This window comes from Callorhinus ursinus, unplaced genomic scaffold, assembly GCF_003265705.2.
Source record: "Callorhinus ursinus isolate GAN/ISIS: 27379988/994484 unplaced genomic scaffold, GSC_fseal_2.0 scaffold32, whole genome shotgun sequence".
Classification (NCBI taxonomy): Eukaryota; Metazoa; Chordata; class Mammalia; order Carnivora; family Otariidae; genus Callorhinus; species Callorhinus ursinus.
The window spans coordinates 10,990,641-11,006,179 of record NW_027397094.1 but is presented as its reverse complement, the minus strand read 5'-3'; the positions used below and the strand labels follow the sequence as shown (position 1 = coordinate 11,006,179).

Genomic DNA, 15,539 nt, shown 5'->3' with positions numbered 1-15,539 from the left:
CTGCTTACGATTCTCCTTCTCCTTCTGCCCTTACCCTCCTCTAAAAAGACCTTAATGAGCTTCATTTGGTATATCTAATGCCTGTGTATCACTTCATATGGACAGTTGTCAGAAATAGTTTTGGCTTTATGAGCCAGTTTGGTATGCCCAAATGCCAAAATGTTACTTAATATTTTTCATACTGATCTTTTCTAATTCTAGAACCATTTTCTTCTAAGATTTTATTTATTTATTTGACAGAGAGATAGAGAGCACAAATAGGCAGAGAGGCAGGCAGAGGGAGAAGAAGGCTCCCCGCTGAGCAGGGAGCCCGATGCAGAACTCCATCATCCCAGGACCCTGGGATTATGACCTGAGCCAAAGGCAGCCACTTAACCGACTGAGCCACCCAGGCGCCCCTAGAACCATTTTGATATTCATTAGGAAATTAGATTTTCTAAGCATTCATAAGTGGAATTATTTGAATGTTAGGATTGGGAGTAGTTTATAAGTATATTTTCTGTGGGAAATCTGATGGGGTATGTGATTTTCTTCCAAAAATGTATTCATTTAATAAATCTTTATTGAGAATCTAGTATTTGCAGGCACCATTCTGCTCCTGGGGATATGGGCCATTGAGGTGAAGGAACCAGACATATGATTCCTGCCCTTGAAAAACTAAGTAATAGTCAAGTGGGAAAGAAGGCAGTTGAGAAGCAATTTCAGTAAAATGCCAGCATTTCGCTCATAGTTGTAGTATTAGCATGCTGTGGTTGTCCATGAAGCAAAAGAGAAAATGTCTATCCAAACAATCATCTAATAGTAAAAATAGAAGTCTTTTCAGTAACTCTAGACTGTGTCAAAAAGAGTTGTTTCTTTTTGAGCATTTTTATGGTTCTCAAATCTCAAGATTATTCTTCTAGGATGGACAATTAGATAATTCAAAAATTTATGGATGTTAGTGAATACCAAGATGATAGTGAGATCTAAACCTTTCCTAAGTTAAATGAAGGAGGTATGGGAATTAAATCTTATGTAGTCTTTTGAGGAAAGTTTCCACTTAATGGCAAAGTGCCTATTATGTCAGAGTGCTATTAAAAGCAATCTGATCTTGGGGGTGTGCCTGCTTGGTACAGCTGGTTAAGTGCCCGACTCTTGGTTTTGGCTCAGGTCATGATCTCAGGGTCTTGGGATCAAGCCCCACATTAGGCTCCACATTCAGGGTGGAGTCTGTTTGGGACCCTCTCTCCTTCTCCCTCTCCCTCTGCACCCTCCCCCCCGCCATGCACATGCGTGCATTCTCTCTCAAATAAATCTTAAAAAAAGAAAAGAAAAGGCAGCCTGATATTGAGATTGGAAAATTTCTATTGATCTACTTTCAACTTCATTGACCCCTTAGCCTGTAATTCCAAGCTGATGTTAAGCTGATTCAATTAATTTTGTATTTCAATTATTGTTTCCATTTTGCTAATACATTTCATTTTATATAGTTTCTATTTCTCAACTGAGATTCCCATCAGTTTATTCATTATGCATATGTTTTCCCTTATGTCCTTAAATGTATTTTATATTTATAATAGTTGCTAATTGTAAGGGCTATCTCTGCATCATTTCTATTACCTGTTACTATTTTTTCTTTGGTATGGGTCACATTTGATTCTGTTTTCTTAATTTAGTGTAGATCACCTTTTGTTGTTTTTTTATATCTACTTATTTTGACAGTATACCCTGGATATTAGAAATGATAGGTTATAGAGCTCTTAATTTTGTTAAGGGTTTTTGGTTTTTTTGTTTTTTTGTTTTGTTTTGTTTGTTTTTTTCTGAAGAATGATTTTAGTTTCAGCAAGCAGTTAACCCTGTTGGACTGAATCTCCAGTTTTGTTCTCTCTTTTGCAGTGGGCAGTGGCTTGTATTTCTGCTCACTCATTTCAGCTTTCATCTGCTGGCATTCTGTGGGGCATAGTTTAGCAGTCAGCAAGAATTTGGGTGAATTTTATAAGCAGACTTTGCAGATACTTTTTTGGTCCAGGATTTAGCTCATCTAATTTTCCGGCTCCTTGTGAGCCCTAAAGTGTATTCTCTGATATCTCAAGCCAGTATAGCAGCAGATTTCTTCTGCCTGATCTGCAGGCAGATTGGGCAGGGCACATGCCCCACAGCAAAAGGCAGCTTTTAAAAAAATCACCTGGGTACTCTTCCTCCAGAGAGAAAGATATTCTCCAGTTTCTCCCTGCTTTTGGTCCCTCTCAAGCATCTTCAGACAGATCCTGGAAAGTATTTTTTTTTTCTAAATTTCATAATTGCTATCTATGGGAGGATTAGTCCAACTTAACTGCTCTGTCATTTCCTAAAGCCAGAGTAAAACAAAAACAGAAACAAAAGAATAAAAAAAAAAGAATGAAAAAAAGAATAAAAAAGTGATGCCAAAACCAAAAGCTGCTAATTTTGATACAGTGTAGCTAATACAGAGTATTAGTAAAATTATTATTTGCCTAATCTGGACACTGTATTTCTAGTAATATAGGCTAATTTTATGTTAGAGGCTTTTAGGAGTTGTCACATTCTTGACTCATGCTTATGCGTATAGTTGTTCAAAGCATCTAGATTATTCTCACCTGAATTTCTCCTTCTCTTAAACCTAACTTACAGAAAATGACAGGAAATAAAAAAGGGAAAGAACATGAATGGCCTTTGTTCTTTTACACAGCAAATAATCACACTTTACTTTTTTCTAATGTTACTTTAGCAGTTCTTCCCTCAGCTGAGGATCAGAGATAGTTACTACAACAGTCTTCGTGCAATGTCATGATTAAAACTTCTAACCCAGAGAGTGATGTGAACTACTTAATAAAAACCGGACAAAGCATAACTTTACAATTAGTCATTGTGACTTCTCAAAACACAGTCCACAGTCTATAAATAGACCACCAACTAATTCCCTTGGATAAAAGAAAAACAAAAAGAATGTTAGAAGCTCATTGTTTTATTCTGAGGAGATAATTACATTGTTATTTTTTCCCCTAGAATTTAATGTTCCCATTGATAGGTTTGGTGTAAGTGGATTAGTAGTTTATCTTCTTTGATAGAATGAAGTTGGAATGGCTTAATTATCTGTTTTATTGCAGATTCTTAGAATCTGCAATGATGGTTAAATCAACTTATAATTGTATTCATTTTCTTATATGACCTTACTGTATTAAGAATTTCAATTCATTTTAATTTTCAAATGTTGGAGTGTTGGTAATCACTTGAGTTGTTAGTACAATGTGCAAATGACATGAACAAAATCTATCAAAATGTTTTACTTGAATCTTTCCTTTTTGTATAATAGCTGTAAAGTTTACTGCAACCTAATCTCAAAAACATTTGTGTTAACTATTAGTAATTTCCAACTAATTGTGTAACTATTACTCCAAACTAATCTTCAAAACCATTTGTGTAACTGTTACGAAAGCCAAACAAGGAAAGGCACAGATGAAATTTAAAGTAAATTTAACTACATAAGGAGGTACATGCAACCAAAAGAACATGAGTTTTTTTTTTTTTTTTTTTTTTTGTTGTTATTTTAAGGTCTGTGTAGAACTTGAAGACATCATGTGTGCCTGAAGACCAGAATTAAGTGTGGGAGGGAAAACCGAAAGAGCGTGTTGAAGGAGGAAGCATTTAAATAAGTAGGAACTTGTGTATTTAGTGTCAGAGGATTGCTTGTTTCTTCATAGCACAGGGAGCTTACCCTAGTAGCTCCGAATAGTTCTGTAGAGTCCACATTGGAAGTTGTAGTTGTGGGAACTGAATGATAGCTTTGATCAGTTCAAAAGAAATCATCACTATTACTAACATCCTTAGTAACATCTCCATCAGCATTATCAACACCATTTTCACAGTCAGAATCATTAAAATTCATGTAAATGTTTATTTTATCCCAGGCACTGGGCTGAACACTTTAAGTGCATTATCTCATTTTTTCTGATACTACCGGCAAGATACTTCTGTTAACTTTATTTACAGATGAGAAACCCGAGGCTTAAAAGATTTCGTTAAATTGTCTTAAGGTCACAGAGGTAATCAGTGGCAGAGATTGAACTCAAAACTGGATTTTCTTTTCCCCTAAACCTATGCTCTTAACCACCAATAATGAAAAAAAATCTGGAAAGAATATGAAGCCTAAGCTACTAATTTTAAGATCTCTGGTTTGGAGTTTGCCATAAAGCAATATAAAATTTTATGTTAGGGCCAAAATAATTTTCTACCAGTATGAATAATTCAAGGTTTGTTTATCTTTATAATTTCCCACTTTGATTTTCAGTATCAGTTGAACTGCTGGAATAGAGTAATTGACATTATTATTTTAAAGGATGTCAGACGGCTGAATTTTTCAAGGAACATATTTACAAAAAGGCAAAGTTCTTTCAATATAAATAGTATTTTTAGGACTTTTGCTTATCTTTTTTTTTTTTTTTTTTCTTTCTCAGGAAAAATTGGATGTAGGGGTGAGAAAAGAAGTCGATGGCATGGGGACATCTGAAATAAAATACGGAGACTCAGTATGTTATATACAACATATAAATACAGGCCTGTGGCTTACTTACCAGTCTGTGGATGTGAAATCAGTGAGAATGGGATCCATACAACGTAAGGTAAGATTATGTAAAAACGCAATTTATAGCCGCCATTTTGTATGACAAAAATACACAAACGCCAAACAACAAGACTTTGAGCTACCTGCTAAACATGCAAAAAGGTCAAATCCCACCATAATAATCTCTTTGGTTTTTGTGAGGTGAGCAATGCTGGATGTTACATCATGGCTTTAAATATTAAGCCAAGAAATATACTCTTTTCCGCATTCTAGCAGTTTGCCTATTTCACTTTGTTCTCCGTGCTCCTGCCAGGGTTATGTCTCTACAATGCAGGAGAGCTCATGCTCTCTACCTAATTAATTACTTTAAATTTAAAGGCTTATACTTGATGAAGTTATTAGAAGATTTTTGTGCATGTTTGGGAGCTTAGGTATGTGAATGTACTTTTCTAATGCTAAATGCCATCAATTCTAAAACAAATCAAGTATTTTCATTAATAATTTGGTATCAAAATCAAGATATTCTGTAAGTATAAAAAATAAAAATATAAGTATAAAAATTACACTGGATTTTGAAGGCAAAGAGCAACAAAAAGAGAATGTTAAATACTTCATTAATAACTTTATTCTTTTTATTGGTTGAAATAATATTTTGGATATATGAGGGTAAATCAAATATATAATGAAAATTTTACCTTTTTTCAAAAAAAACTTTTTTTGATGTGTGCTCTAGAAAATTTAAATTTACATATTTTAGAAACACTTTCTGCCACCCCTTCTCGCCCACCCCATGCTTCCTTCCAGTTACTACCACCCTGAAAGATAAATACTATCATTGCTTGTGATACTGGGGATGAGATTTGTGCAGGACTTTTTATTCCATTTTATGGATGGTGATTTTATTGGGGGGAGGAGCAGGGAGAGAGAATCCCAAGCAGACTCCCAACTGCGTGCAGAGCCTGATGCAGGGCTCAATCCCAGGACCCCAAGACCGTGACCGGAGCTGAAACCAAGAGTAGGACACTTAACTCACTGAGCCACCCGGGGGCCCTGTCATATTTTTGCAAAGATAGAAATAAGTTTTAATCAGAAGATCACTAGAAACTTTGGGTGCCATTTCCCCATTCTCTATACTTAAGTGGTAAATGCAAAAAAAAAAATTATATATATATATATGGCTTAAACAATTGTCTTCAATCTTTTTTTGCCCAAGTACCACTTGAATGGATTTTTAAAACCACACACCGCATGGCATAGTTTTTGTTATAAATTTAAATAGTTGCAAATAAGATGATTTCTGGCTTATTGTAAATAGGAACATTTTAAACCAAACTCTGCATATGTCTTTTAAATATGTTGTATGGGAATTAAATACCAGGAGTCTCCACAATTACTTTTCCTCATTCTGCTGAGTTCAATGAAGACACCAAGCCCTGGAAATTTTATCTTCTGAGTGTACCTCAAAGTAATTCCCTCTGCCCCCCACTACAGATCTAGTTCAGTCTTTTTCATCCTTTGTGTGCACTATTTCCAGAGTCTCTTAACCAGCGTCTCTGCCTGCCTTCAGTTTTACTTCTCTCCAATCTATTCTGGCTTTATGACCGCCATGTTTGAAATGTGTCATGGCTGAGCTTTACTTCCTGTGGTAATTCCAGTCTTCTTACCATGACAAACCCAATCCCCGCTTAATCATTCCTTTCTCTGTCTTCAGTCCATTGCAGTTATTCTAGGGTTCTTAATCATTACACCACTATCTTATTCCTTAGCCATGGGTCAAAGTCAAAGTGGGACTTAGACTCACCATCATAGGCTAGCATAGAGCTTTTCTTTTAGAAAGCTAAGGGTGTTGAGAAGCTAACCAGTCTTAAGGTAAAGAAAGACTTTATAGGCCATAGAAGAGATAATGTAATAAAATCTCTGCTGTAGACTTATTACCACTTGGAGAACTATCAAGTATAGTAAATCCTTAGGGGAAGACTTCAGTGTGGTCATAGTGTATGTATGCATGCATACACACACACACACACACGTATCCCACATCATGTGAATATTCATATTTTGCTGCAGAAATATAAATTTATTGATTGCAGAGTGATGCACGGGCCACACGAGAATATTACAAATAGTATACAGTTTATATGAAAACATGTCACCAAGAATTTTTGATTAGCACACGTAGGTCTTTTTAGAACTGAGAGCATTGTACTACCATATCTTTAGTGTCTGTTTTCCTTCTGTTTGTTAGTTTCTCAGGAAATGGGTTCATTCCTCTTCTCCATGTCAACCATCTTCTCTTTCTGTCTTCAATTTCTTCCTGTTTTCTAGATCTGGCTTCTCAGTGTGTCCTCCAAATCACTCACTTTGTTGTGTTTGGGTACTTGTCTCCTTAAGTTCTTTCAGTGCCTTTGAAATTTCACTTTTCTTGTAGTATTTCATGATCTCGCCCCCAGTCACTATATGTCAGCTTTCTGTTTTTCATCTATTCTGGTTGCTCATCTTGTGTACTTTCTTACTGTGAATCTTCACTCCTGTTTCACAGAACTTATACCTTCTTGTATCCTGTGGACAATTGAAATAGTTTATATATGTAAGTGATATCCTGCTATTCCTGTTTTTCTGGCTTTTTAAAAACTTAGGAATTATTGCTGAATTTTATCAATTAAAGGAATTATAAATCATGTTTTGGTGTCCTTCAATTTGTTGATAAATAAGGTAATGGACATTACGATATTGAAGAATCCTTAAAGACATAGATGAAACTCTATTTGGCCATAGTTTATTATGCTTTTAAAATATTAGATCTTATCCACTTATTATTAGAATTATTATATATTCAGAGATAAAATCAACTTTTCTTTGTTAAGGATACTGAAATTTGAATTTTCATGGAATTTTCATATGTCACAAAATATTCTGTTTCTGTTCTTTTTCAACCATTTAAAAATGTAAAATTCATTTAAAGCTCACAGACTGTACTAAAAAAAAAAAAAAGGCAACAGGCCATAGTTTCCTGACCTTTGGTCAGGACTAGTTTACTGTGAAAATTATCTGTTCTTTGAAGATTAATTAGAGCTCATGTGGAAACCTAGGATCTTTTAAATATTAACTCTTTAATTTCCTTTCTAGTCTCTTTTAAAGTAGAAAATTTGATGAGATCAGCTTATTTATTTGATTCTTAATTTGCTCGGAAGCCATCTGTTTCCTCTGGGATATTACATTTTTTGCCATTGAGTTGTAAATAGTATTGACTTATGACAGTGCTACAGTTTTAATGTCTTTTGTGTCTTATGTCTTATTCTGTTTTTTTTTTTCTTTTTAAAAATTTTATCTTTAGCGTGGCTTGTGAAAGGTTTATCTCCTCAAAGAATTAAATTTTAGGTTATCCTTTTTAGCACTTAATTTGGTTTCTAGTTCATTAATTCCTCTTTTATCTTCATTAATTCCACTTTTCCATTTCGTTTTTCTTTTCTTGAGTCTTACAACAGGTAATATGTTCCTTCATTTTAATCATTTTTTTTTCTTTGTCAATGAAGACATTTAGGCTACAGAGTTGCCTTTGAATACAGACATAGCTCTGTCTCATTGATTTTGGTCTAAAGAGTTCCTCTTTACTTTCTAGATTGTGTATAATTTTAATTCTAGTTATTAATTTTAGTTCAGTACACCTGCTTAGATGTGCTGAAATGTCTTGCTACAAGCACTGAATGAAGGAAGCTAGAGACACATAGTACCATTTATGTGTAGTACGTAACTGACCTTTGCTATGAAGAGTTGGGAAGGTGGGGAGCAGTGTAGAGGATGGGGCCGGGAGGGAGCACTAGGGGAGACTTTAAGGTACTGTAATGTTCTCTCTCATGATTGGGGTGTTGGTTGCATGGTACATTCATTTAGCTGTTCAACTAAGATTTCTACACTTATTACTTCCCTAGAGAGTTCAGAAACACAAAGCCTAACCAAAGAACTAATAATATTGCATTTTTTAAAGAACTTTGTTGCCTTAGAAACAATGATCATTACTTATTACTCAGTCTTTGTTCAGAACTGCTGTCTAATTGACATACCAATGCAATGTTTTCCTTTACTGCTTTGTTCAGAGTTTGCTTAGACTGTAGTTCAGTCACTGAACATAGATATGTGCGAACATTCTGGTGTCTGTTTTGTTGGACTCATTTACTGACTCATTCTTTTTAAAAGAAAAACTCAATGAATATATTGAGTGGTTTGTACGAGACCTGCGCCTATTATTTTAAATGTACACATCAGCTTATTGCCCCTTGTACCTGCCTTTTGATTCTATTTATTGTTAGGGCTTACCTTTGGAGTGCACATCTTCTTAACACCCATTTAGAAAGGAGATGGGAGTAATGATGTTATTTCTGCATTTCTACAGGCTATTATGCATCATGAAGGCCACATGGATGATGGCTTAAATTTATCTAGATCTCAGCATGAAGAATCACGGACTGCACGAGTCATCCGGAGCACAGTCTTCCTTTTCAATAGATTTATAAGGTACATTTTCTTTTGTAGTAGTGGTTTGATATTTTATTTCAATGTCCTTATTGGATTTACAAATACACAATTCTAAAATATACGATGGTGGAAAACCTGTGATTTGGTGGGTTGGCAGTACACATTAGAAAATGATAGATGATTTTATGTCTTTCTCATAAATAAACTTTTATGAGAATAAAAAGGGAATGTGATTTTTAGAAATTTTGTGTGTAACTTATAATTCATAACTGTAATTCAGGATTATTCTATAATATACCCTTATGCTGGAACTGTTTAAATTTCCTTTCACACAGAGGGTAATGAAGCGTAGATACTTGTGAGTTTTGAACTGTATGTATGTATTGATTTTAAAGGGTGTGGGGAGGAGCAGAGGGAGAGGGGGAGAGAGAATCTTAAGCCGGCTCCATGCCCAGTGTGGAGTCCAACGCAAGGCTCCATCTCACAACCCTGAGATCATGACCTCAGTTGAAATCAAAAGTCGGACACTTAACCAACTGAACGACCCAGGTACCCCTTGAATGGTATTTATAGGTGATTCTTGTAGTAAATAACTTTTCCTACTTCATAATGGAAACAGTTGCATATCTACAAACTAAATCAAGCTTGTGGTCAAGGTGTTTCCTGGTAACATTATACCAGTATACATTCTGGCTTGTGATGGATTTACCTATGTCTCTTTAAACTTGCCAATTTGATGGAAAAAAATTTATGTGTGTGTATGTATATACAGATAGATGTATGTATTTATAGTAATTTTTTAAGTTGAATTTATTCAAGAATTGTGAAAATAGGTATTTCATCTTTGTTGACCAGATTTGTTTTTCTTTGTGATTTTCCTATTATATAATTTAATTCATCATGTTCATGTTTTTTATATATGTGAGTTTTACTTATATGCTTATTAGTATTTACTGAACTATTAGACTTCCTGAATTTATACAGTTCTTTAATATATCTTAGAAACTTTTTTTTTTAAAGATTTTATTTATTTTTTAACAGAGAGAGAGAGAGACAGTGAGAGAGGGAACACAAGCAGGGAGAGTGGGAAAGGGAGAAGCAGGCTTCCCGCCGAGCAGGGAGCCCGCTGTGGGACTCGATCCCAGGACCCTGGGATCATGACCTGAGCCGAAGGCAGACGCCTAACGACTGAGCCACCCAGGCGCCCTATCTTAGAAACTTTGAAACATTTTACATAATTACAGAATATTTTAAAGGGTATGTTATTTTAGGTAAAATAATTTGATCCTTCCGTAATATTCATGAAAGCACCAAAATTCTTTAAAATCTCCATGTCTTTACAATATTGGCACCAATGTATTTCTCAAAGTAAATTATTTTTAAGTATTTGTTTTATTAATGTAGGCTTATTTACTGTTAAGAGTCTAATTTTTAAAAAATGCATAGGCAGACTTCTGTTTTTTATTTCTTAGAGTGAAAGTCAAGGTCATTTAGTTTTTCTTCATTTGTGTTTTCTTATGTAGTTTCTTTTCTTTTTAAGATTTTATTTATTTTAGAGAGAAAGAGTACATGAGTGCATGCTTGAATGTGGGGAGGGGCAGCGGGGGAGAAAGAGAATTCTAAGCAGACTATACACTGAGCATGGAGCCTGAGGTGGGGCTTGATCTCAGGACCCTGAGATCATGACCTGAGCCGAAACCAAGAGTCAGATGCTTAACTGACTGAGCCACCCAGGCGCCCCTCAGTTTATTTTCTGTGACCCTTCTGGTCTCTGTCTTCCAGGTCAGGGTAGTGGTGGTGATGGTGGTGATGGAATTGTATATGTGTGTGTTTGCATTTGTGTTGTGAGAAGGGATTCTATTTTTCTCGACTGCAAGAAAAACATATTAAACCTTCTTTTCCTTTGGGTAGATTAGTGAATGTTTTCTGAAAGTAAGTTATATTAGGGAGGAATCTGTGTTTGGTAGTAATATTGTTTAATCTTCAAAGTACAGAATGTAGAGATGAAATTCATAGCTTTAATTTTTGCTCTGATATAGTATGATTCTACCAGCTTTGGTTTTCCTCAATTATTTTTTTCTCTTCATTTTTTTGTTCATACATTAAGATGGTGAATGTCTTCATAGGAGACAGGTGTTGTAAAACTTAACATAATTAACAACTCTAGGAATCTTGGATGGTATTTGACAAGAGGCTTCTAGAAAGTAATTTAATGGTTACATTGCTAATAGCAGATAAATGTCAGTTTTTAGGTTATTAAGTTGAATATATTATTTCTTTTTACATTTAAAAATGTAGGTACTGTATTTGATAGGGCACCTGGGTGGCTCATTCGGTTGAGTGTCCAGCTGTTGGTTTTGACTTGGGTCATGATCTTGGAGTCATGGGATTGAGGTTCCTGTCAGGCTCACACTGAGTATGGAGTCTGCTTGTCCATCTCCCCTCCCACACTAGCCTCCTGCTCACACACACGGGTCCTTGGCCCACACACTGGCACGCTTTCTCTCTCTCTCTCAAATAAAAAAAAAATCTTTAAAAAAATGTAGATACTATATTTGAATCACTTTTGAATTTCATTCACTTTAGTGTGAGAGTTGAGTTTGACTTCTTTATAATTACATTTATGATTCAACTAAAGTGTAATAGGATAAAATGTTTAGAATAGAAGTATATCGTATATAAATTTTCATTGTAAAAGGGGAGAAAGAATTTTCTTCTGAAAAGTCATTTCTCTTAGTTTTTGGGCATAGAAAGACTTATAGAGACGATAAAACTAAATAGTTCTATTGTAATTGGCAATTTTGGACAAAAAGAGTTGTACAGTTTTTGTATTTCTACTCTTCATAAGGCTGAAGTCAACTCTTTCAAAATTATTTGTAATCTCTAATTGGTGATACATTTTAATTATATTTGTGAGCATTGTCGATTCAAAGATAAGCTAATTATCATTTATGAGGCCCTTAATTGTTTTTAAAATGTAAATTCTAAAACAGATAATTAGCCAGGAACATTTCCTTGGAATAAAATATTGCCACATAATTTTACTGTTGCAGAGAGCAGGAAAAGAAATATAATATTTTATGCATTAAATTTTGTCATGCCTAATACGAGTACTGCTATATCAACTATAGTATATGCATTCTCCCATTCTTTTATGGTGTCGTGTGTTTTTTAATAAACTTCTTATTTTAAAATGATGTTGAACATTTTATTTATTTATTTGGCAGAAAGAGAGAGCACAAGCAGGCGGAGCGGCAGGCAGAGGGAGAGGGAGAGGGACAAGCAGACTCCCCGCTGAGCAGAGAGCCCGATATGGGGCTCAATCCCAGGATCCTGGGATCATGACCTGAGCCGAAGGCAGATGCTTAACCAACTGAGCCACCCAGGCACCCCTTATTTTGAAATGATTTTGATTTACAGATACCATATTTTAAAGTTCTTTCCAGATACATTCAAAGCTATGAATTTTAAAACTCAGAATCTCGGAAAGCTTAATGAATTAACACATTGACATGCCAGTAATAGGTTTTTCTTCAAAGAAAATGCACCACGATATTTCTTAATCCAATTGTAAATACTTTTTTTGTCCAATAAGAGAAAAACATTTTAATATATTATTTTCTGATTAATGAGAAAACTTTAAAAATTAACATCACTGGAATGTATTTTTAAACAGGCAGGAATTTTCAGAATGGCAGTGAGGGTCACTGATTATGTAGCAGTTAACAGTTCCTTCTCCAGAAACAAAAAAAAAAACAGAACAAGTGAAGTCAGAATTATGAAGCTGGGAAGCTGCATCTTAAACCTTGAAGTGTATGTAGTGATTTAAAGTGAAAAACAATTGGTTTCTGAATATTGAGACCGTTGGCTTTGTAGGAATTGGTTCTCAATGCCCTTCAGGTTTTTGTCTAGGTGAGTTTCTCTTGATACTGGTGCTTTTAATATAGCATCATACATACTTGACAAAATTTAGAATTTTTTATTTGAAAATATTAATTATTGCTGTTTGAGGAAAACTAGGACCTTGCCTATGGGTTCCTTTTACAGTGGTGTTGGGAGAGAAAATAAAGCTTTGCATTCTCTATGGTCTAAAAAATAATGATTGCAGATCGCTGATATAGAGAAATGTTTGCTATTTATTTTAGGGGCCTTGATGCACTCAGCAAAAAAGTGAAGGCTTCCACAGTGGACCTCCCTATAGAATCTGTGAGTCTAAGTCTGCAGGACCTGATTGGCTACTTTCACCCCCCAGATGAGCATTTAGAGCATGAAGACAAGCAGAACAGATTACGAGCTTTAAAGAACCGGCAGAATCTCTTCCAGGAAGAGGTGAGTTTCTGCCAACATTTATCTTTTATGCTACTGTCTTAGGAAAACAACTTCTCTGTAGGGAAATTCTCTGACAGTTTGCATTTTGAGTTGGATGAGCAGGTAAACTATGGCATAAGGGAACCAGACCTTGGAGGAATCCTGCAATTATTTTTGTTTCTCTGTCAGGGAGTTCTCATTTAAAAAAAAAAAAAATGGAACACTTTCTTCCCCTGGCAAAGGACATTTTATTTTGCTGTCTGCTCAGCCTTTATGCTGATCATTCATTGCACTGCAGTTTACTTCATGTTTGTTATATAAACACAGTATCTTGAAGTGTCTAAATGAATACAGGCTTTGAAAAACAAGGTTTTTTTTTTTTTTAATTTTGTTTTTTTATTTTTATTTTTTTAAGATTTTGTTTATTTGAGAGAGAGAGAATGAGAAAAACAGAGGGAGCATGTGAGGGGGGAGGGTCAGAGGGAGAAGCAGACTCGTTGCCGAGCAGGGAGCCCGATGCGGGACTCGATCCTGGGACTCTAGGATCATGACCTGAGCCAAGGGCAGTTGCCTAACCAACTGAGCCACCCAGGCAACCCAACAAGAAGGTGTTTAGACTGTTCAGGTTCTTGAGGCTAGTTGGACGTGCCTGAGGGTCCACAGGAAGCTTTGTATTGGGAGGGAATCTGCCCAGGAGAGGGCAGGCCAACCTGGGGAGGCAGAACTCAGGGCTCTCTGCTTAGAGAAACTCCACTTATTACTTTTATGTGCATTCAGTTTTTGTGTGTGATTTTATTTCATGCACATTCTGGTTAAAAAGAGCTCAAGTGCCATGTTTTATAGACAGAATAACAGAAGGACCGAGGGATATGTTTAACGATCCTAAAATGAGTGTTGGCATTAGTACCATATATTCAAGAGTTTCAGTGGGAGGATGTCAGAGGTGAGCTGGCGGATCAGGCTAGCTCAGCAGGTGTCCCCATTCTCAGTGTTCCCTGTATGTGGAATAATGAATGTGTCTGAGTAAAAGTATCTTTGTAAAAGTATCTAAGAAAAAAGGTTAGAGAATATTGCTGAGGACCCATAAGCCCTAACTCTACATTGTTCTAGTCTGAAAACCATTTCCTGATTTTCCATCAAAGGCCTTTGAAATTCACATTAATTTATGAGGACTTTTCACTGTGTATACAAAAAACTGATGTGTTTAGAGACCGTAGTGGTATGAAAGCACAGGGCAGGTCAGCACGAGTCAGTAACAACATGGAGTAGTTTGTTGGGTCCTTTACATTTGATGTGTGCCAAAATGTTAGACTATGCTGCATTCACTTAGTATCCTGAAAAACTAAAATGAAATACTGGGCTGTGAAATTTTGAAGTATTGATTTGGATTTTTTTTTCAATTTCTCATGGAAGACAGCATAGATGGGGACCTAGAAATGTGCATAGGTTCATGGCACCTCTTACAATGCTGTGAGAAATAGGTTTCCTTGATCAGTCAACTTGAACCAGCTCCTCCTTTCATGTGCTTTTGGCAACCTTGATCTAGTAATAATAAAAGCATAATTTCAAATGTAGACAGTCTCTTACAAAGCCCTATAATGCATTTTTATTTGCTTCAAAGATCTCTTTTCATGAGCTTTGCTTCATTTATTAGCTCTTTCATTTAATATTAAAAATAATGATAATGATCATGATCATAATCATGCCTACCCTAAGAACAAGAATTCATAGCTCTTAAACTTTTCTAGGAGAGGAAAAGAAGTCATTTTCCTCTACTCCTCTTAGGTTCATTGGTTGGGGTCCTGCGGATTAGAGTGACAAAAGACAGATATATAAGAGAAAACAAGGTGTTTATTAACATGTGAATCATGCATATCCATGGGAGCACTCAGTGATGAGCAACTCAAAGGAGTGGTTAGAACTCAGGCTTAAGCAATGTCCACAATAGCCAAACTGTGGAAAGAGCCAAGATGTCCATCGACAGATGAATGGATAAAGAAGAAGTGGTATATACACAATGGAATATTACGCAGCCATCAAAAGGAATGAGATCTTGTCATTTGCAACGACGTGGATGGAACTGGAGGGTGTTATGCTGAGTGAAATAAGTCAATCAGAGAAAGACATGTATCATATGACCTCACTGATATGAGGAATTCTTGATCTCAGGAAACAAACTGAGGGTTGCTGGAGTGGTGGG

General features: G+C 35.6%; 1 protein-coding gene across 1 annotated transcript in view; it reads left to right on the top strand.

The window, feature by feature from the left end:
- The window catches only part of RYR2 (ryanodine receptor 2), a 728,853-nt gene that overhangs the window by 354,591 nt on the left and 358,723 nt on the right, over positions 1 to 15,539 (top strand). The window contains exons 13-15 of the mRNA XM_073878937.1: positions 4,452 to 4,616; positions 8,949 to 9,070; positions 13,177 to 13,360. Of these exons, the coding sequence (XP_073735038.1) occupies positions 4,452 to 4,616; positions 8,949 to 9,070; positions 13,177 to 13,360 (471 nt within the window). The remainder of the gene's footprint in view (positions 1 to 4,451; positions 4,617 to 8,948; positions 9,071 to 13,176; positions 13,361 to 15,539) is intronic.